At 45.0% G+C, this 24,148-nt stretch overlaps 1 protein-coding gene across 1 annotated transcript in view; it reads right to left on the bottom strand.

Moving 5' to 3' along the window:
* CELSR2 (cadherin EGF LAG seven-pass G-type receptor 2) overlaps window positions 1-24,148 on the bottom strand; it is a 142,062-nt gene that overhangs the window by 63,763 nt on the left and 54,151 nt on the right. The window contains exons 4-5 of the mRNA XM_077484453.1: window positions 5,526-5,696; window positions 812-900 (exon numbers count right to left, since the gene is read on the bottom strand). Coding sequence (XP_077340579.1) covers window positions 812-900; window positions 5,526-5,696 — 260 coding nt within the window. The remainder of the gene's footprint in view (window positions 1-811; window positions 901-5,525; window positions 5,697-24,148) is intronic.

Here is a 24,148-nt window from a genome sequence, read left to right as displayed (position 1 = left end):
CCATTTTTCTAGGACATAAACATCATTGCTTTTCACTCTTGCAATGCTGGGAGTGAGTGTTCAACAGATTTCACATACTAGGACAGGATGTGGGGATTGCGAACTGATTTTTTCCACTAGGCTTCCAGACAGGTCCAAATGACCTACAGGTATGAATTAATTAACATTTTACAAAGCTGTTGTTTTTTAATACCCATCGAAGCCACTTGACAGCATAGGCTATTGTTCTGGAAAAATGCAACTTAGCTTTTAATAAAACAAACCAATAAAAAAAAGACTATACTCTGTTGCGTTTATTATATGCAAGTCAAATATTCAGTACATTAATTCCTTTTTTATTTCAAGCATCTTTACTGATATTGTTCTTTCCATTACATGTTCTCCCATGCAAATGCTTCCACCCAGGATCAAGAAATGACATGAATTTTACCATCCAATCTAGCAGAAAATAGCTGGATTAGATAACTATTGACTAATATCTCACATCTATAGATGCTGTAGCTTTAAGATTGCCAAGCTTAAAGGAGGAAGTAGGAGACACTGCTAGTAATGGCTGATCTATTGGAAACAATATTGATTATACAAGGTGTTCAAACCTGTCCAATCACCTGTACCTTCTGAAAAAAATGGTTTGCTCATACAGTATATATGAGACTGAAAGCATTTTTTAACAGAAAGCTTGTATAAGTAATGAGCACATCTGGCTGCCCATTTTCTAATATTTATGAACTATGCACAAAAACAAGATTTAACACAAACACTAAAATATTTGATAGTAAATAAGGCTTGCAGCTATACCCTGCTGTCTCACCTTGTTAAAATAATGAAGATGGACTGTGTGCCACTGTCCATCACTTACTCCGCCAGGAATAAAAGGGGAAACTGTTGTAGTAAATTCGCCTAGACAAAAAAAAAAAAAAAAAAGAAGACATCTTACTGTTATTCTAAAATAACAGACATTAAGTTTTTTTTTTATACATAAGTATAGGAGAAGCAGCCCAACTTCTCCTGTAGCCTGTAACAACACCAATTGCCATATATGGAGAAGTGTAAGAAAAGTATAAATAAATCAATAAATCATTGCCTCCACTATTTGTTGAAACCTGAAGTTCCAGTACTATGCAACATGTTACCACAAATCTGGGCAGAAAGTAGCTTCAGGGAGTTCCCGGTAAATTAATTTCTAGTAGAGAGCTGGATAATTATCTACTGCACATTCACAGCTTCTAACTTTTCCAATAAAAAATTAAAACGTGGAAAGCGAAGGAAGATACTGTGGGTCTTCTGCTGCACACACTGAACACATTTATTTTTATTACAAATCTGATCATATATCTGAAAATAATATAGCCAATTAAATCATCAGATCGCTAGGTATCAATGTTCTACCACCAAATGATTTACCAAATATGTAACCGCAGGATGTATGGGATCTAAATTCATAAGAGATTAGAGGAAGTCATACGATGCCCATTTAATACAATGTAAACTGTAACACTATGCAAAAAAAAGAAGGGAAAGTAAAAAGTTTGAAGAAAAAGTAATCAAGAGATGTGTCAAGAGATGAAGAGCAAAGAGAAGTCGAAGAAAAGAGAAAACCATAAAAATACAAACAGTGGTGGATGGATCATAGGCGAGGTACAAGTCTTTTACCAAGTCAATAAAATAATAAAATGACAGTGTTGTCCAGAGCTGGGTCATCAACAGGGTAACCTAGGCAAGAGCCTATGGTCCGTTTGAAGTCCAAGAAGCCCGGCAACAATTATTTTCCTGCATTAAACCTAGAGGATAGCACATCTGGTAAAAGCTTTGCCTCTGCCTGTCACTTTACAAGGGAGGATTTACTTGTAGGTTTTAGGCTGCTGTTGTTCAAACACTTAAAAGATTTAAAGGGTATGTAAACCCGAACAATGAACTTCTCTTATGTGGTCCTTTTAGGTCTGTTAACTTTACCGCTGAAAGGGTTTTGTTACAACTGTTCGATAAGTGCAAAAACTACCTGTTAATTCCCCAAGAAATCTTGTGAGCTTACAATTTTCTGTCCTCTATGCCTGTGAATAAGTAAAGATCATTGGAGATGAATAGAGGAGGAGGAGAAGAGAAGAGGTCTTTGTTCTTTTTAATTTACCAGAAAATGAAGGTGGTTATAGAGGCGAAAGTTTTTTTTTTTTTTTTACCTTAATGCATTCTCTGCAATAAAGTGTTACTAAACCCACAACAGTAAATTCAGTCTGTATATGCAGTAAAGCATGGGTGCTCAACCCATGTTTTTGCCGAACTACAATTCACATTATACCTTTGGGTGTCATGCTTGTAAATATCAGCTTTGCAATGCCTCATGGGACTTGTAGTTCTGCAACAGCTGGAGGGCCACAGGTTGTGCATGTGATCATCACAGGGCTAATCACCTCTGTCCAGACAGAGGGGTCAGGGGTCCCGCAGCCTCATAGGACAATTAAGAGAGAATGAAAACTCCACCTACAAGCTTTAACCAGACACTGATAGAAGTTGCAAGATTGCACTAGCTGCTGATGAGAAAGGTATTTAGCAGTATATATTTACTAAAATAATTGTATTTCCATGTTCTGTGTACTGTGGGAGATCAGATATAGTGAATACAGGGTCATGGGTTTAGTAACACTTTAAGGTAAACGCCTGTAAACAGCTAGTATGTAATGCAGATTCCATAGAAGGGGAGATTATTAACCCAGGAAACAATGGTTGTTGAGAAGCCCAGATTCTGTTGTCCCAACATATACTGAGAGCTTTTGATTTACCATGTTTCAACTCTCAGGCCATGTTTCAACTCTCAGAAAAGAGAGAATATGCTTGGAAGAGAAGTATGCTTAAGTATGTGGTGCAGAAAGACACATCGGCATGTCATCGTAAATATTAATCGTCTATTCTAGGCATTTTATCTAAGTGTACTGTCACAGGGAGATCTCCTAAGGATCCAGCATGACTTGGGGGAGTGGGAAACCTTGCTTTATAGTGAAAGTGATTCTAACTTTGATATTAAAAGGCCATCATTGGGTTAAAATAGAGGGAAAATAACCAAGAAAGGAATCTATGCATAATGCACGTTTTGCATAGGATGTAATGCAGGTAAACCTTCAAATACACACTGCCCTTAAAATTCCTGTCCCAGACTCATCGCTACGATATCTTAAAACCAATTTTCCATTCAAATGGGCATTTCCATTCAAAATTACATGGTGGCATGGCGGTACCCAATGTTGTAAATTGGGCCTCTTGTCCCTTAAATAGGGTCATTGACTGGTACTGACTTGGTGCTCTCAAAACAATGTTTGTCAATTGAGCCGGCTGCTTCAATTGTTTCATTATCCAGCCTCCTATGATGCTCAGAAGGAATATATAAAAAATCTTAGATCACTTTCTATTATTGAGGATTGGGTCTTTAAACATAAAGTGATCTCTCCACGTCCTTCTCCGTTTTTTCCTATTATTGGCAATCCATCTTTCAGCCCAGGTCTTATGGACCCATGTTTCACATCAAAATGTATTACAGGTTAGGGCACTGCAATTGCCTTCTACGGTACAGATGTTCTCACATCATACATTGTCTGATCTGAATTTGCCAAAGTACAATTATCGCTTTTTTTTCCTCTCTATCACCAACTCCATTGTTTTTCACGTGTTCCGATGAAAATAGAACAACTTTGTAACTCTACACCACCCTTACGTTATTCCATATCTCTGATACATTGCCTACTCAATTCTCCTTCAGCAGATTTTAAACTGCCATAGATTTCTTGGTGGGAATAGGAAATCCAACTCAGTCTCTCACAAAAACAAATTTGATACTCTTCTTTAGATATAAAATTTCCATCTGCTCCAAGTATCAGGAAACTGGGTTTAAAATCTTGACCAAGTGGTTCTATACTCCAAATAGACAGCATAAAATGTTCCCCGCAAAGTTTGGAGATCTGCAGAAGCAGTGGGGGGGGGGGCTTACTTCATATTTTCTGGCTCTGTACTAAGATTCATAAATATTGTTCGAAGGTGTGTTGTATTACCCAGAAATTTACTGTGACTGTGAGCTTCCCCTAGGCCCCACTTTCCTTCTGTTGCATCCGCACAATATACCCAGCTTTTCATATAGATGCTTGATCGTGCCACTTTTTATCAGTGCAACAAAAAGCTGTAATCCAGTTATCTGGAGACAGTGACATGCACCCTTGATCAGTGCCTGGCCGATTCAAGTAAGGTAAATTAATGAAATGGACGACCTGATGGCAACAGAGAGGGGTATGTGTGAAATTCTTTAAAAAAAACGATATTACTGGCATGAGATTTCCTATTCATTTGTGAATACCCTTTCTCATTTGCTAGTTTTATAAATAAAACACCGATTAAAGAGATACAGACTGCCCCAAAATATTACTGTCAGCTTATCTATGTATCAAAAAGCCAACCTGATCTTTATGGACCAAAAAACATTGACGGGTTGTCAGAATTTTTTCATAAAGCTTATTGTCCATGTTGATACAAAAAATAGGATGATATTAGACTAGGTTTGCGTGTCTGTGCCATTACATTACAATGCTGACCTCAAACTATACCTGTCGTGAGACAAGTACAAATCTGCAATTGCTGGTCTCCTTTTAAAATGCTAGATTCCTGGCTGAGTAATTTTGGGTCACAAATTTGGAAGAAGCATGGTGTAATTGTATTCCAGAACAAAATCTCTGTACTGGTGCCAAGTCAATGATTTAAATTACTGAGACAAAAGCAATAGCAGGACGGCAAGAGAATTAGCATTCTTGAAAGAACAGATCAGCAATGGCAGACTACAATATTCTCTCTGGACAGGTGTACTTTTAGCACATTTTGGTCAAATGTATATTTTAATTAAACTCTGATGACAATCATGCCAAGCTATGTGGCTACTGTATCTAATATTTTTTACTGCAAACAAGCAGAATCTCATTTGGGCCTAATCACTCCCTTTGGGTTTTTAGGTATTTTATACATTTTTAAGCCGCTCATAAAATGAAGGCTACAAACTTTAACTGTATAATTTAAATTATACCCACAGAATTCCTAATAGATTTAGCTGATTCACAAATCTATGTATATTTTTTAACACTCACCTACCTATCAGCAACTATAAATAAAGAGTCAATATTGTTTATTGCATCTACCATACTATATCTTTTTGAACTAAGGTTTGATCTGACAATGATAAAATAAAGTTTAAAAAGGATGTTGTGTAAATTTGGTTCACCAAACATTAGACTTAATACACCCAAAACATCAATACTTGGGAGTTTATTGCCTATATATTTGGCCTAACTGTAGGTAACTTTATAAAAAATAAAAAAAACTATGCAGATACATAAATATTGTATTATTATAGGCACATTTTTTTTTCTTCTTGAATTGTCCTTGGGAATAACTAAATAATATGTAGGGATTTATACAAAACCAATGTGTGCAGAATCCATAATCAAGAAATTTGCTTGTACAAGTGGAGAGGTTTAATGAAATCATTTTGTATTTACCTGCTGAGAAAGTCAGCTGAACCTGTTCATCTTTCACTTCCAACACAATGAAGTCATGTCTTCCGTTAAACCTCCCGTTATACATGAGAAGACCATTCTGCTCCCGAGTAGCAAAGCTGATGAAAAAAAGTTTGTGTTTTAGGTTTGTAAAATGTGCATGATTTATTGAAGCTCACTGTAGAAACAAGCCATACAACTAAGTTGACAAAGTAAACAACTGAAACCGCCCATTGACACCTATCATGTAGTTAGATATAGCATCTGCTAACCTCTATTGATTACCTAGCATTAGGTGCACATATTCTTAGGCAGATCATACATGGTACTTTCACACTGGAGTGGTGCACTGGCAGGGCATCAGAAAAAGCCCTGCCAGAAGCTTCTTTGGAGCGGTGAAGAAGCAGTGAACTCACCGCTCCTCCACCGCTGCTCCCTATTGAAATCAATGGAGCAGCACTGTGATACCAGCGGCGTTTTGCGGGCGAATTTAACACGTTTTTGGCCGCTAGTGGGGGTTTAAAACTGCCACACTAGTGGCCGAATAGCGCTGCTAAAATGATGGTAAAGCGCCGCTAAAAATAGCGCAGCTTTACCGCTAAAGCCATAGGTGGTGCAGTGTGAAAGGGCTCTTAGAGGGACGCTTCTCTGACATACATTTTAAGATAAGAGAAATTTGACTCTGCGTCCACTGCAAATGTGATGAACCTTTCTGTTACAGGATGCTTGTAATTTCATTTTCAGATTCAGTGCACTTTATTAATCCCAAAGGGAAATGATGAATTTCGTTTTTTGCTTATGTGTTCATTGCAAATACTAAATAGCAAATAAGGGATTGCACTTAGGGTTGTAAAAGCAAACCTGTGATGAGAGCATTTTGCAAACATTGCAAATCATTGCTGACTTCTCTTTGAAAAAAGTGCCAATGTCCTGGATGTTACCGTATACTGTTTGTGTAACACTTTAAGCAAATATTAACAGGTCTGCTTTAAGAGTAGGAAAGGTAGGAAGCACACTCTTACTTTCTAGCCACTCATCTGCAGGACCAGAAGAACAGCCTTATACTTCTGGGTAAGGAGGCACATATGACCTTCTCCCCACAATGCAGCACTTGGTGCCTGAACTGTGAGCCCAAACACTGACATAGCAGTTGTGCTCTGCAAGGGCATTTGCTCCAGAGCTTAGTAAATGAGATTAAGCTCTGCTGACTTCTATTATCCAATCACGTGGAAGAAAAATTCTGTTTTTTTTTTTGTTTTTTTTTTACATGTGATTGGACATTCTTTGCAAAGTGAAGCTTCTCCTCATTTATGAAAGTGGTGTTCCACCCACAAAAAAAAAAAATGCTTAAAATTCTTAAAAAAATTAAAATAAAAACATTTTTAATTATTTTTTTGTTTAACTCACCTCTAAATGCCTGTTGCTAGGGGGTCCCTCGTAGCCTGCCTCCTTCAGTGCCTGGGCTCCTGACGTCACTTCCCCTTGACGCAGGAAGGGCTCAGCTCTGCCCCCTCCGTCCTGTCAGTCATGTGGTACATGTGACAGGTCCCAGATGACTGCGCGGCCAATCACGGCACGCGGTGCCACTTTCGCATGCGCAATGGGGGCCCGACTGTGAAGCCACAGCCGGGTGCCCACAATTGCATTTCCGGCGCCGCCGAGAGGAAGGGGGCTTTGTTCACCCACAAAGCTGGACCCTGGGACAGGTAAGTGTTCGATTATTAAAAGTTAGCAGCTGCAGTATTTGTAGCTTTTAATTTATTTAGGGGAAAATCCTCTTTAAGTTCTGGAGAAAATGACCCTGCAGATTCAAGCATTTGGGTAATTCCTTGCGGTTTGTTAACTGTGCATACCATCAGAATTGGAAAAATTGTCATGCTTCTTAATTCCTTCACTAATTTATATATATACACACACACACACACACACACACAGTATATTCATGTGTTTCTCCCTCTGAATCCTACTGTAGACTTATTTATGAAACAAATATATACAAGCTGATTACACAGTGCATCATATAATCAGACAGAGCATGGAGGGTTTCACCCAAGACCCCTCTATGTGGGCTCCAGTGAAGCAAGGTGCCTTTTCAGCAATGAGATATGATACACTGACTCCTTAAAACATGAGTCTTGCAATCCAGATAATTTTACCATCTTTCTGAACAATGACAGACCTAAATCCACCTCCAGGTACTGCCAAGTTATAACACGCACTGGGCACCGTGTAATAAGCATAATAGTTTATGCTGAGCACTTCCCTTTATTGCAACACAGTTTTCGAAAGGTAGCTTTCTTTAACATTGCTTACCGAGCATATAAAAAAAATACACAATTACTACACATTTACAGCCATCCCTGTAAATTTTATGTAAATAATCTCTTTGGGATTGCCATATATATAATGCGTGACAATATAAGGTCCTAACTGCTTGTTTTGTATATTCTGAGAAAGGTAATTGGCTCAGCAAAGCAGAATGTGTACATAACCGGACAATTTTGCCTCTGGTCCAGGTGTGGTTGTCGCACAACATGCTTTTGCTACTGGCTGGATTTGCCTCACAGTGGGAGATAAAGTAGCTCACTCAGGAATTAACATAAACAACATATAGCCTGGTAAAGGAGACTTTAGGCGTCAGTAAAGAACATCATGCAATTTGTAGTAGGTCAGACTCATTTTAAAGTGGTAGTATGGTCAATTTTTTAACTTTTACCTACAGGAAAGCCTATAATTAGTGATGGCCGAACGGTTCGCCCGGCGGTCGTTTCGCGGCGAATTTCCGACATTCGCGGTCCGCACGTTCGAACGCCTTTTTCCGTCGTTCGCCGCGGCGGACTTACGTGTTTAATGTATACAAGAACTTTAACCTTTGGTGACACGTTTATCATGTGATACAGGACAGCCAATTGAGACATGACAGCACATGGACACTTGTACATTCCCCCTAACCTATAAATACACCCGATCCGGTGGCCATTTTACATTCTTTCTTCTGTTACGATAGGGACAGGTTCCTGTGTGGAGTAGGGAGAGATAAACCACTAGCTATTTGGTACACAAAAGTTCTTTTCAGGACTGGTATAGGTGTTAGGTGTTGATAGGTTTGCTGTGCTGCTGATTCTTGCAGCAGCCTGAGTGTCTTTTGTTAGTTTAGAGAAAGGGAAAGGACGGTGTATGCTACAGGGACAGCCAGATTAGTCTTTCATCATCATCATCATCATCATCATCATTAGCTGTTACTATCAAGGTCCACAAAAGAGCTGTTCCAGTAACCACTAATCGTTCTCTTTTTTTGCCAATTTGTATAGGGACAGGAAGGAAGCAGTGTTGTCAGGCAGTGAGGGTAATTTTAAAGACTTGCTGTTATTATTAGTTCCACAAAGGTTCTTTTCAGGACTGGTATCAGTGGTACAGTAATAGGCTTGTACATGTATAATATTCTTTCTTCCAAATATAGAAAGGATATTATACTTGACTGCTGCCCTTCTGCTGCAGTCTGCTAAACATTCACAACTCACTTGTTCCACAAAAGTTCTTATAAGGACTGGTAACTTGGTATAGGGTGCTACGGTACATAGGCTTGAGTGCGGTACAGTCTGCTGTTCTGTAAGGACCGCTATCGGTCCACAATAGATAGGGTTGACGTGCACCACTGCTGACCGCTGCCCTATACTGCAGCAGTCCTTCAGCGGTATAGGGACTGACGTACAGTCTGCTAAACACTAATACACAACCTGCTTGGTCCACAAAAGTTCTTATAAGGACTGGTAACTTGGTATAGGGTGCTACGGTACATAGGCTTGAGTGCGGTACAGTCTGCTGTTCTGTAAGGACCGCTATCGGTCCACAATAGATAGGGTTGACGTGCACCACTGCTGACCGCTGCCCTATACTGCAGCAGTCCTTCAGCGGTATAGGGACTGACGTACAGTCTGCTAAACACTAATACACAACCTGCTTGGTCCACAAAAGTTCTTATAAGGACTGGTAACTTGGTATAGGGTGCTACGGTACATAGGCTTGAGTGCGGTACAGTCTGCTGTTCTGTAAGGACCGCTATCGGTCCACAATAGATAGGGTTGACGTGCACCACTGCTGACCGCTCACCTATACTGCAGCAGTCCTTCAGCGGTATAGGGACTGACGTACAGTCTGCTAATCACTAACACACAACCTGCTTGTTCCACAAAAGTTCTTATAAGGACTGGTAACTTGGTATAGGGTGCTACGGTACATAGGCTTGAGTGCGGTACAGTCTGCTGTTCTGTAAGGACCGCTATCGGTCCACAATAGATAGGGTTGACGTGCACCACTGCTGACCGCTGCCCTATACTGCAGCAGTCCTTCAGCGGTATAGGGACTGACGTACAGTCTGCTAATCACTAACACACAACCTGCTTGTTCCACAAAAGTTCTTATAAGGACTGGTAACTTGGTATAGGGTGCTACGGTACATAGGCTTGAGTGCGGTACAGTCTGCTGTTCTGTAAGGACCGCTATCGGTCCACAATAGATAGGGTTGACGTGCACCACTGCTGACCGCTGCCCTATACTGCAGCAGTCCTTCAGCGGTATAGGGACTGACGTACAGTCTGCTAAACACTAATACACAACCTGCTTGGTCCACAAAAGTTCTTATAAGGACTGGTAACTTGGTATAGGGTGCTACGGTACATAGGCTTGAGTGCGGTACAGTCTGCTGTTCTGTAAGGACCGCTATAGGTCCACAATAGATAGGGTTGACGTGCACCACTGCTGACCGCTCACCTATACTGCAGCAGTCCTTCAGCGGTATAGGGACTGACGTACAGTCTGCTAATCACTAACACACAACCTGCTTGTTCCACAAAAGTTCTTATAAGGACTGGTAACTTGGTATAGGGTGCTACGGTACATAGGCTTGAGTGCGGTACAGTCTGCTGTTCTGTAAGGACCGCTATCGGTCCACAATAGATAGGGTTGACGTGCACCACTGCTGACCGCTGCCCTATACTGCAGCAGTCCTTCAGCGGTATAGGGACTGACGTACAGTCTGCTAAACACTAATACACAACCTGCTTGGTCCACAAAAGTTCTTATAAGGACTGGTAACTTGGTATAGGGTGCTACGGTACATAGGCTTGAGTGCGGTACAGTCTGCTGTTCTGTAAGGACCGCTATCGGTCCACAATAGATAGGGTTGACGTGCACCACTGCTGACCGCTGCCCTATACTGCAGCAGTCCTTCAGCGGTATAGGGACTGACGTACAGTCTGCTAAACACTAATACACAACCTGCTTGGTCCACAAAAGTTCTTATAAGGACTGGTAACTTGGTATAGGGTGCTACGGTACATAGGCTTGAGTGCGGTACAGTCTGCTGTTCTGTAAGGACCGCTATCGGTCCACAATAGATAGGGTTGACGTGCACCACTGCTGACCGCTGCCCTATACTGCAGCAGTCCTTCAGCGGTATAGGGACTGACGTACAGTCTGCTAATCACTAACACACAACCTGCTTGTTCCACAAAAGTTCTTATAAGGACTGGTAACTTGGTATAGGGTGCTACGGTACATAGGCTTGAGTGCGGTACAGTCTGCTGTTCTGTAAGGACCGCTATCGGTCCACAATAGATAGGGTTGACGTGCACCACTGCTGACCGCTGCCCTATACTGCAGCAGTCCTTCAGCGGTATAGGGACTGACGTACAGTCTGCTAAACACTAATACACAACCTGCTTGTTCCACAAAAGTTCTTATAAGGACTGGTAACTTGGTATAGGGTGCTACGGTACATAGGCTTGAGTGCGGTACAGTCTGCTGTTCTGTAAGGACCGCTATCGGTCCACAATAGATAGGGTTGACGTGCACCACTGCTGACCGCTGCCCTATACTGCAGCAGTCCTTCAGCGGTATAGGGACTGACGTACAGTCTGCTAAACACTAATACACAACCTGCTTGGTCCACAAAAGTTCTTATAAGGACTGGTAACTTGGTATAGGGTGCTACGGTACATAGGCTTGAGTGCGGTACAGTCTGCTGTTCTGTAAGGACCGCTATCGGTCCACAATAGATAGGGTTGACGTGCACCACTGCTGACCGCTCACCTATACTGCAGCAGTCCTTCAGCGGTATAGGGACTGACGTACAGTCTGCTAATCACTAACACACAACCTGCTTGTTCCACAAAAGTTCTTATAAGGACTGGTAACTTGGTATAGGGTGCTACGGTACATAGGCTTGAGTGCGGTACAGTCTGCTGTTCTGTAAGGACCGCTATCGGTCCACAATAGATAGGGTTGACGTGCACCACTGCTGACCGCTGCCCTATACTGCAGCAGTCCTTCAGCGGTATAGGGACTGACGTACAGTCTGCTAATCACTAACACACAACCTGCTTGTTCCACAAAAGTTCTTATAAGGACTGGTAACTTGGTATAGGGTGCTACGGTACATAGGCTTGAGTGCGGTACAGTCTGCTGTTCTGTAAGGACCGCTATCGGTCCACAATAGATAGGGTTGACGTGCACCACTGCTGACCGCTGCCCTATACTGCAGCAGTCCTTCAGCGGTATAGGGACTGACGTACAGTCTGCTAAACACTAATACACAACCTGCTTGGTCCACAAAAGTTCTTATAAGGACTGGTAACTTGGTATAGGGTGCTACGGTACATAGGCTTGAGTGCGGTACAGTCTGCTGTTCTGTAAGGACCGCTATAGGTCCACAATAGATAGGGTTGACGTGCACCACTGCTGACCGCTCACCTATACTGCAGCAGTCCTTCAGCGGTATAGGGACTGACGTACAGTCTGCTAATCACTAACACACAACCTGCTTGTTCCACAAAAGTTCTTATAAGGACTGGTAACTTGGTATAGGGTGCTACGGTACATAGGCTTGAGTGCGGTACAGTCTGCTGTTCTGTAAGGACCGCTATCGGTCCACAATAGATAGGGTTGACGTGCACCACTGCTGACCGCTGCCCTATACTGCAGCAGTCCTTCAGCGGTATAGGGACTGACGTACAGTCTGCTAAACACTAATACACAACCTGCTTGGTCCACAAAAGTTCTTATAAGGACTGGTAACTTGGTATAGGGTGCTACGGTACATAGGCTTGAGTGCGGTACAGTCTGCTGTTCTGTAAGGACCGCTATCGGTCCACAATAGATAGGGTTGACGTGCACCACTGCTGACCGCTGCCCTATACTGCAGCAGTCCTTCAGCGGTATAGGGACTGACGTACAGTCTGCTAAACACTAATACACAACCTGCTTGGTCCACAAAAGTTCTTATAAGGACTGGTAACTTGGTATAGGGTGCTACGGTACATAGGCTTGAGTGCGGTACAGTCTGCTGTTCTGTAAGGACCGCTATCGGTCCACAATAGATAGGGTTGACGTGCACCACTGCTGACCGCTGCCCTATACTGCAGCAGTCCTTCAGCGGTATAGGGACTGACGTACAGTCTGCTAATCACTAACACACAACCTGCTTGTTCCACAAAAGTTCTTATAAGGACTGGTAACTTGGTATAGGGTGCTACGGTACATAGGCTTGAGTGCGGTACAGTCTGCTGTTCTGTAAGGACCGCTATCGGTCCACAATAGATAGGGTTGACGTGCACCACTGCTGACCGCTGCCCTATACTGCAGCAGTCCTTCAGCGGTATAGGGACTGACGTACAGTCTGCTAAACACTAATACACAACCTGCTTGGTCCACAAAAGTTCTTATAAGGACTGGTAACTTGGTATAGGGTGCTACGGTACATAGGCTTGAGTGCGGTACAGTCTGCTGTTCTGTAAGGACCGCTATAGGTCCACAATAGATAGGGTTGACGTGCACCACTGCTGACCGCTCACCTATACTGCAGCAGTCCTTCAGCGGTATAGGGACTGACGTACAGTCTGCTAATCACTAACACACAACCTGCTTGTTCCACAAAAGTTCTTATAAGGACTGGTAACTTGGTATAGGGTGCTACGGTACATAGGCTTGAGTGCGGTACAGTCTGCTGTTCTGTAAGGACCGCTATCGGTCCACAATAGATAGGGTTGACGTGCACCACTGCTGACCGCTGCCCTATACTGCAGCAGTCCTTCAGCGGTATAGGGACTGACGTACAGTCTGCTAAACACTAATACACAACCTGCTTGGTCCACAAAAGTTCTTATAAGGACTGGTAACTTGGTATAGGGTGCTACGGTACATAGGCTTGAGTGCGGTACAGTCTGCTGTTCTGTAAGGACCGCTATCGGTCCACAATAGATAGGGTTGACGTGCACCACTGCTGACCGCTCACCTATACTGCAGCAGTCCTTCAGCGGTATAGGGACTGACGTACAGTCTGCTAATCACTAACACACAACCTGCTTGTTCCACAAAAGTTCTTATAAGGACTGGTAACTTGGTATAGGGTGCTACGGTACATAGGCTTGAGTGCGGTACAGTCTGCTGTTCTGTAAGGACCGCTATCGGTCCACAATAGATAGGGTTGACGTGCACCACTGCTGACCGCTGCCCTATACTGCAGCAGTCCTTCAGCGGTATAGGGACTGACGTACAGTCTGCTAAACACTAATACACAACCTGCTTGGTCCACAAAAGTTCTTATAAGGACTGGTAACTTGGTATAGGGTGCTACGGTACATAGGCTTGAGTGCGGTACAGTCTGCTGTTCTGTAAGGACCGCTATAGGTCCACAATAGATAGGGTTGACGTGCACCACTGCTGACCGCTCACCTATACTGCAGCAGTCCTTCAGCGGTATAGGGACTGACGTACAGTCTGCTAATCACTAACACACAACCTGCTTGTTCCACAAAAGTTCTTATAAGGACTGGTAACTTGGTATAGGGTGCTACGGTACATAGGCTTGAGTGCGGTACAGTCTGCTGTTCTGTAAGGACCGCTATCGGTCCACAATAGATAGGGTTGACGTGCACCACTGCTGACCGCTGCCCTATACTGCAGCAGTCCTTCAGCGGTATAGGGACTGACGTACAGTCTGCTAAACACTAATACACAACCTGCTTGGTCCACAAAAGTTCTTATAAGGACTGGTAACTTGGTATAGGGTGCTACGGTACATAGGCTTGAGTGCGGTACAGTCTGCTGTTCTGTAAGGACCGCTATCGGTCCACAATAGATAGGGTTGACGTGCACCACTGCTGACCGCTCACCTATACTGCAGCAGTCCTTCAGCGGTATAGGGACTGACGTACAGTCTGCTAATCACTAACACACAACCTGCTTGTTCCACAAAAGTTCTTATAAGGACTGGTAACTTGGTATAGGGTGCTACGGTACATAGGCTTGAGTGCGGTACAGTCTGCTGTTCTGTAAGGACCGCTATCGGTCCACAATAGATAGGGTTGACGTGCACCACTGCTGACCGCTGCCCTATACTGCAGCAGTCCTTCAGCGGTATAGGGACTGACGTACAGTCTGCTAAACACTAATACACAACCTGCTTGTTCCACAAAAGTTCTTATAAGGACTGGTAACTTGGTATAGGGTGCTACGGTACATAGGCTTGAGTGCGGTACAGTCTGCTGTTCTGTAAGGACCGCTATCGGTCCACAATAGATAGGGTTGACGTGCACCACTGCTGACCGCTCACCTATACTGCAGCAGTCCTTCAGCGGTATAGGGACTGACGTACAGTCTGCTAATCACTAACACACAACCTGCTTGTTCCACAAAAGTTCTTATAAGGACTGGTAACTTGGTATAGGGTGCTACGGTACATAGGCTTGAGTGCGGTACAGTCTGCTGTTCTGTAAGGACCGCTATCGGTCCACAATAGATAGGGTTGACGTGCACCACTGCTGACCGCTGCCCTATACTGCAGCAGTCCTTCAGCGGTATAGGGACTGACGTACAGTCTGCTAAACACTAATACACAACCTGCTTGGTCCACAAAAGTTCTTATAAGGACTGGTAACTTGGTATAGGGTGCTACGGTACATAGGCTTGAGTGCGGTACAGTCTGCTGTTCTGTAAGGACCGCTATCGGTCCACAATAGATAGGGTTGACGTGCACCACTGCTGACCGCTCACCTATACTGCAGCAGTCCTTCAGCGGTATAGGGACTGACGTACAGTCTGCTAATCACTAACACACAACCTGCTTGTTCCACAAAAGTTCTTATAAGGACTGGTAACTTGGTATAGGGTGCTACGGTACATAGGCTTGAGTGCGGTACAGTCTGCTGTTCTGTAAGGACCGCTATCGGTCCACAATAGATAGGGTTGACGTGCACCACTGCTGACCGCTGCCCTATACTGCAGCAGTCCTTCAGCGGTATAGGGACTGACGTACAGTCTGCTAAACACTAATACACAACCTGCTTGGTCCACAAAAGTTCTTATAAGGACTGGTAACTTGGTATAGGGTGCTACGGTACATAGGCTTGAGTGCGGTACAGTCTGCTGTTCTGTAAGGACCGCTATAGGTCCACAATAGATAGGGTTGACGTGCACCACTGCTGACCGCTCACCTATACTGCAGCAGTCCTTCAGCGGTATAGGGACTAAGAGTTTTGTCACAGGGTCATTTAAAAAATGACATGCAGAGGAAGAGGCAGGCCCTTCCGCAGGGGTGGTAGGGGTAGGGCAGGAGCAACAGGCTTGAGCCAAAGTGGGAAGTTGCAGAAGGTGCGTTCAATTACTTTAAAGGATGCACCAGACTTGGTTGAGTGGCTCGCTCAGCCTTACTCTTCTGCACCCTCCTCATCCTCTCGATCTGCACCCTCTTCTTCACTCTCTGCTATGTGCACCCCCAAAGACACTACCACCAACAACACGACCACCACCACCACCACCACATACCTTCCGCTTGAGTCACTGGAATTATTTTCCGATCCATATCAAGAGGACATTTCTGATGCGCAGCCACTCTTGGTATTGGATCAGGAAGAGGAGGTAGCAACAAGCGCTACTCAGCAGTCTGACGCCAGTACCCAGATCAGCCCAAGGAGGAGGTTGGTCCCCGGTGTTGCTGCCTACTCCGAGATCTCTACTTATAGCGGTGGGGAAGGTGACGTTGATGATGACGTGTCTAGTGATGTCACGTGGGTGCCCACAAGAGAGGAAGAGGAGGGGAGTTCAGAGGGAGATATGGACCAGCAGATAGGGAGGAGAAGCAGCAATGACTTACATTGCACAGCAGGGACAAAGCAGACTGCAAATGTATCAGGAGCGAGTCATCGACCATGTACGGTCACATCTGGCGCTCCCAGGACACCGGCACATGGCTCCGCAGTGTGGGCTTTTTTTAACGTGTCCGCTGCTGACAATAGCGTTGCCATCTGCAATCTTTGCAGTCAACGCGTTAGTCGCGGTAAGCCCAATACTCACCTAGGGACGACCGCCTTAAGAAGGCACATGAGCAGCCATCACCGAGCCCAGTGGGAGCAACGGAACACACAAAGCCACACTGCAGGCTCTCACCGTCCAGCCTCGTCTTCTACTTCTCCTTCTCCTCTCTCCTCACAATTGTCCTCCACTCCACCTTCCATCACGCCAAGCTCACATTTTTCTGCAAAAAGGCAGGCTTCCGTGGGCCTAATGTTTGAGCGTAAAAAAATGATGATGCCGGATAACCCTCTTGCCCAACGGTTGGCGGCTGGCTTGTCAGAACTCATAGCCCGCCAACTACTGCCATATAAACTGGTGGACTCGGAGGCCTTTCGCAAATTTGTGGCCATTGGAACACCACAATGGAAGGTCCCAGGAAGGAAGTATTTCTCAGAGAAGGGCATCCCAGAGCTATATGGCCATGTTCAGCGGCAAGTGAATGTATCTCTGGCACACAGTGTCGGTGCCAAGATACATCTGACCACAGACACGTGGTCTAGCAAACACGGGCAGGGAAGGTATATCAGTTTTACTGCCCACTGGGTGAACCTTCTGACGGCCGTCAAGCATGTAACCCGTGGCACCCGTGTAGATTTGGTTTTACCGCCACGGATTGCATGCAGGCCTGACTCTTCTTCTCCTCCTCCTACTCCATCCTCCTCCCTCTCCTCCTCAGCTGCCTCCTCCTTTTCCGCTGCTAGCGTCTCTTCCACTGCACCGCCCAAGCTCCCCAGAACCTATTCCACATGCCAGGTGAGACGTTGCCATGCCGTGCTGCGTCTGTTGTGCCTGGAAGCAAAGAGCCACACTGGCCCGGCACTCCTTTCAGCTTTGCGTTCACAGGCAGATGAGTGGCTAACACCGCTCAATTTGACAGTTGGTAAAGTGGTGTGTGACAACGGTGCCAATCTGCTTAGCGCATTGAAACAGGGCAAAATCACGCACGTGCCGTGCATGGCACACGTCTTAAACTTGGTCGTGCAGCGATTCCTTGTCAAATACCCTGGGGTCCAGGACATCTTGCGGCAGGCAAGGAAAATCTCGGCCCATTTCAGAAGATCTTACACGGCCATGGCTCGCCTTGCTGACATTCAGCGGCGACACCATCTGCCGGTCAGACGTCTTATTTGCGATTGCCCGACGCGATGGAACTCAACCTTCTATATGCTTGATAGGCTGCTCCAGCAGAAACGTGCAGTTAACGTCTACCTGTATGAACTCTGCGAAAGAAACGGTTCTGGGGAGCTGGGTTTTTTTTCACCGCGCCAGTGGCTGCTCATGCGCGACACATGCAGACTTCTGCGGCCATTTGAGGAGATCACCAAACTGGTCAGTCGCAGCCATGGCGCCATCAGTGACATGGTACCTTATGCCTTCTTTCTGGAGCGTGCATTGCGTCGTGTCATTGATCAGGCTGTGGAGGAGCAGGAGCGGGAAGATGAGGAAGTCGCAATGCTGGATGAATTCCCAGGGGGGGCTACTCTATCTGAGACAAGTCAACAACAGGAGTCTGATGAGGAGTCAGAGGAGGATGGTGCCGGGGCGGATGAGCAGGAGCAAGAAGAGCATGCTTTAAACCTTTCTGGGATCCCTGTTGTGCGAGGATGGGGAGAGGAGAATGAAGAGGACGACATTATCCTGGATGATGAGCAGGAGCCAGGCCACCACACCGCTTCCACTTTAGTGCAAATGGGGGCCTTCATGCTCCAGTGTTTTAATAGGGACCCCCGTATAAAAAGCATGAGGGTCAAGGACCAGTACTGGGTGGCAACGTACTTAGACCCCCGGTACAAACACAAAATGGCGGAAATGTTACCGCCGTCGCAGAGGGCTGTCAGAATGCAGCACTTCCAGGCCTTGCTTCGAGAAATGCTGCATTCTGCTTTTGCGTGCGCTGGCAGAGGAGCAATTCCCACTCCCAGAGAAGGATTTGCGGGTACCAATCCAACAGCGCCTGCAAGAAGAGGCCGGTTTGAAGATGTGTTGGTGACTTCGGATATGAGGTCATTCTTTCAGCCGACCCATCGACAGGTGTCATCCGGATCCAGCATCAGGGAACGCCTAGACCGTCAGGTGTCCGACTACATTGGGTTAACGGCCGATGTGGACGCTCTGAGGAGTGATGAACCCCTAGACTACTGGGTGGGCAGGCTTGACCTCTGGCCAGAGCTTGCCCAATTTGCAATCGAACTGTTGGCTTGCCCCTCATCCAGTGTCCTGTCCGAAAGGACGTTCAGCGCAGCAGGGGGGATTGTGACCGATAAGCGTACTCGCCTAGCTCACCACAGTGTTAACTACCTCACATTTCTAAAAATGAATGAGGCATGGATCTCGGAGGAATTCAACACATGTGACCAGTAGACCATGTATATGTCTATAAACTATTTTTTTAATCAAGCACACAGACCTTCTTAATTCATTTGGCTCACTTCCTTGACCCAAAAAAGCACACCGTACTATATGCCCCTACCCTCCTCTTTGAAGAGGTTGAGCGGTGTCATATTTCTACTGGGGCTGCTTATGATATCCCTGTGCTGTGCTGACTTCCTCCTGGGGGTTCTTATTATGAAGGGATCACACTATCCCTGTGCTGTGCTGACTTCCTCCTGGGGGTTCTTATTATGAGGGGATCACACCATCCCTGTGCTGTGCTGACTTCCTCCTGGGGCTGCTTACGGTGCTGCTGTCAGTGCTGTATGTCACGGTGCTGCTGTCAGCGCTGTATGTCACGGTGCTGCTGTCAGCGCTGTATGTCACGGTGCTGCTGTCAGCGCTGTATGTCACGGTGCTGCTGTCAGCGCTGTATGTCACGGTGCTGCTGTCAGCGCTGTATGTCACGGTGCTGCTGTCAGCGCTGTATGTCACGGTGCTGCTGTCAGCGCTGTATGTCACGGTGCTGCTGTCAGCGCTGTATGTCACGGTGCTGCTGTCAGCGCTGTATGTCACGGTGCTGCTGTCAGCGCTGTATGTCACGGTGCTGCTGTCAGCGCTGTATGTCACGGTGCTGCTGTCAGCGCTGTATGTCACGGTGCTGCTGTCAGTGCTCTGTATTACGGTGCTGCTGTCAGATGCCTCTATCACGGTGCATGTGTCATTCCGGTATGTCACGCTGCTGGTGATCATCTCCTGCACCCTCTTCTTTGCCTACCCTGGTCCCTGACCTTCCCTCTCCTCCATTGCCTTCATTAGCTCCATAGTCCTGAATTGTTAGAACAATTTCCCAAATAAAATAAAAATGCTTGTAGTTATCGATCCCAAATTCACCTCATACATGTATTATGTCATTGTCCAGATGGTGGGACTACGTTTTACCCCCTAATAATTACCACGTGGCCGCAAATTCGACATGAAGGTTTGCAAAGTTCGCCTCCCATTGAAGTCAATGGGGCCCGCGGCGAACGTTCGGTTTCGCGAACGTTTGGGTCCGTTCGCATTTCGCGTTCGCGAAACGTCCCGTCGGAAGTTCGTCCATCACTACCTATAATAAGGCTTACCTGTAGGTAAAAATAATATCTCCTAAACCTGTACGGTTTAGGAGATATTCCCCTCGGTATGCGCCGCTGACTGCAGCGGCGCATGCGCACAAGGGGGTTCTCTCCGTGAAAATCCGGCAGCGCTCGTGCGGCCGGACTGAAATCTCCCGCGCGCATGCGCGGGAGTGACGATATCGCGGCTCCGGCCACTCACAGCGCCGGAGCCGCGATACCCGGAAGAGACGCCGAGGGAGCATGTCGGCTCCCTCGGCGTGCATCGGGCCAGATGTCGGGGCCTCGTTCTAAGGTAAGTATTTCATAATGAGCTAGTATGCGGTGCATACTAGCTCATTATGCATTTTGCTTTGCAGGTTTAAAAAAAAATAAAAAATAAAAATTGCGGGTTTACTACCGCTTTAAGCGTATGCCTTTTTTTTTTATTACAAACAAAACTTTTTTTAACTTACAAATGTGGTATAAAACTTCTTGGAACAAGTAAAGTAATTTGCAATACAATTCACTTTAACTGAATGCTTGTTGTGTAATAAAGAACAAATCATTTTGTTTCCAGGGCCAAGTGTAAAAGTGTACTCAGGTGCACTGTACCTGTGTACTTAGCACTTTACTGAGAGTAGGAAAGTTGACTGACTTGAGTGTATTTATGTGTGTGTGTGCGCGAGTAATATATTATATATACACACATATACATAGACATACACACACACACACACACACACACACACACACACATCCACCCATCTCCACATGCCAAGGTGCTAGGTGTTATCCTGGACTCCGAACTTTCGGACCCACACCCAATTCCTCTCCAAAGCTTGCTGCCTTAACCTTGGCAACATTTCCCAACTACATCCCTTCCTAACCAATGAAACCACCTCTCGCCTTGACTACTGCAACTCCCTCCTCATTGGCTTACCTTTAAATAGACTATCCCCCTTTCAATCCAATATGAATACTGCTGCCAGACTCATCCACCTTACAAAACCGCTCAGCATCTGCTACCCATCTCTGCCAATTCCTCCATTGGCTGCCACTCACTCAACGAACGAAATTCAAAATACTAGCAATAAGTTACAAAGCCAACCACAACTCTGCCCCAGCTACATCGCTAGTCTAGTCTCAAAATACCAACCAAATCGTCCTCTTTGTTCCTTCCATGACCTCCTGCTCTCTAGCTACCTCATCACTTTCTCACATTTTTGCCTCCAGGACTTCTCCCAAGCCTCGTCCATCCTCTGGAATACTCTACCCCAAGCTGTACAACTATTTCCAAATCGATCTTCATTTAGGCGATCACGAAAACTTCTCTCTTCAGAGAAGCCTACCCCACCTCCACCTAACAACTGTTCTTTTATTTTCCTCATCGGCTCATGCCCCACAGTTATTACCCTTCTATATCACTTGACTCTCCCTCCTAAACTGTAAGCTCTAACAAGCAGGGTTCTCCGATTCCTCCTGTACTAAATTGTATTGTAATTGTACTGCCTGTCCTACTGTTGTGAAGCGCTGTGCAAACGGTCGGCTCTATATAAATCCTGTATTATAATAATAACAATATTATATCTCACACACACACAGGTTAATGTACTAAAATTGGAGAGTGTCTACATAGAAACTAATCAGGTTTTTTTGTCAAAACTTGAACAAGCTGATTGTCTACAATGCTCAGCAGCACCAGAGATTTTGCACTCTCCAGTTTTAGTAAATCAACCCCACAGAGTGTGTGCAATTTATTTTTTTATTTAATGCAAACACCTTCGCAAGGTAAAATATGTGCATGCAGTCATGCATGCTTGCTATTCCGTTCTACCTTTTGCATTATACATATTTCATATTATCCACATGCAATCTTGCCTAGTCTCTTCCTCTTCATTAGAGGGAGGTGATGAGGGCATTGCTACCGCATGAGAGAAGTGATGTAATAATTCCCTCACAGGATATACATATGCTGCATATACTGGGTGCTAGGTCACATGCACCTTAAAATGTGAGTTGATTTACCTTTGTTCTTATACTTACCTGTAAATAAATCCTACAGTCTTACACCATGTGCTATCCCTCCACTGTTTCTTTCTCCATCCCTATCTGAGGAGCAACCCATTGAGGCACCTACCACCACAGATAACATCCAGGGGTGATCCCCTGATAGGTATAAGCAACCATACTAGAGAGAGGAGGTCCAGGCCCAGGAACTAACCTATTGAGAAGGCTATGATCAAAGGCATCATCCAGGGGTGGATTCCCTAACAAGCGCACGTGACCACACTAGAGATACTGTAGATGGTCCACATCCAGGGTAAGTGAACATCCATGTGGGGCACCTGAGTTGAGCACTAGTGGAGCACCTGTCTCATTGAAATTCAAGAGCACAAGCTCTTTATTTTTCTAATAGCACTGTGGAACTTGTATCTTTATTAGTTTGGTTTAAACCAATTTATGGTCATACAAGTAAATGGTGCAAAAAACCTAAAACAGTATTTCCAATATGTAATAAAATCATTTAAAAAGAACAATGTGCTGAATAAGCATAAACTTTATGCACGGGAAGAGACTTTAAGTCTGCTCTGTAAGGTATAAGGTGGTGAATAAGTCCATAAATAGTGCACGATGGAAACAGAGGCACAATATCCTCAATGGCAATACAGGTCATCGGGATGGGAGAAGGGGAGAAAAGGGGAAGGGAATAAGTCCATGCTCACGGCAGCCATCCGGTGCAAATAGAAACCATGTTTCCAAAACACTGGAAAAGACAAGAAAAGGTTGTGCCTCTGGGCAGACTGTAACACAAACATTTAATCAAACAAAAGTTGTAAGCATAACTCACATTTTAGCACTAAAATAAGGCATGGTATGGTCCCAGACAATGGTGGGCATCAGTGGTGTCAGTCCCTAGGAAGCCAGTGGATATGCTGTCTCAGAGCACGTCTCCAAAACTGCTAGATGGTGTTCGACCAGCAGTGGTGAATCTGCGTCAAAACAAGGCTTGGGGTACAGACTGGAATCCAGGCAAAGGGTGATGATGTCACTGGAAATGTGATGCGTTTCTCAAGCTGGCAGGCCGTGAATAGCATGACGGCCGCATTCCTTTCTCAAGCCGATTGACAGGGACCAGTGACAGATAATTTATAGGGAAGAGTGAGGTGTATGAATAAATTATGTACATACTGTATACTATGACATGGGGATTGTTGCAATGGGACAATGATAAATGTTAAATGAATGAAGGAATAAATAGAATGAATGCTGTGAAATAAATGGGAATAAAATGTATGGGATGAATTGAAGTGCTGATGGGACGAATAAATGGGAGGGGGGGGGGGGGGGGGAGAGGAACGTGGCTATGGATAAATAAATGAATTGAATATACACTGGTATACAAACAATAGAGAGAGGGGTAATGTGTAAGGGCAAAGGATAATGTATGTATAAGTATTTTCTTATGGGAATATTAACTTTAAATCAGCCTTGTTTTGACGCCGATTCACCGCTACCGCTGCCGGCCGAACACCATCTAGCGGTTTTGAAGGCTAGCTCTGAGACAGCACATCCACTGGCTTCCTAGGGACTGACACCACTGATGCGCCCCCCCCCCCCCCCCATTGTCTGGGACCATACCATGCCTTATTTTACTGCTAAAATGTGAGTTATGTTAACAACTTTTGTTTGATTAAAAATTTGTGTTACAGTCTGCACCCAGAGGCGCCGCCTTTTCTTGTCTAAACCAATTTATGGACTCATTGTGTAATAATGTTATATACCTAGTTATGTTTAACATTAACCCACAGG

Source organism: Lithobates pipiens, unplaced genomic scaffold, assembly GCF_037356315.1.
Source record: "Lithobates pipiens isolate NorthernLeopardFrog02 unplaced genomic scaffold, aLitPip1_a1.2 Scaffold_16, whole genome shotgun sequence".
Taxonomy (NCBI): domain Eukaryota; kingdom Metazoa; phylum Chordata; class Amphibia; order Anura; family Ranidae; genus Lithobates; species Lithobates pipiens.
Note: the sequence above shows the minus strand (reverse complement) of the source record. Positions and strands in the feature narration are given on the sequence as shown.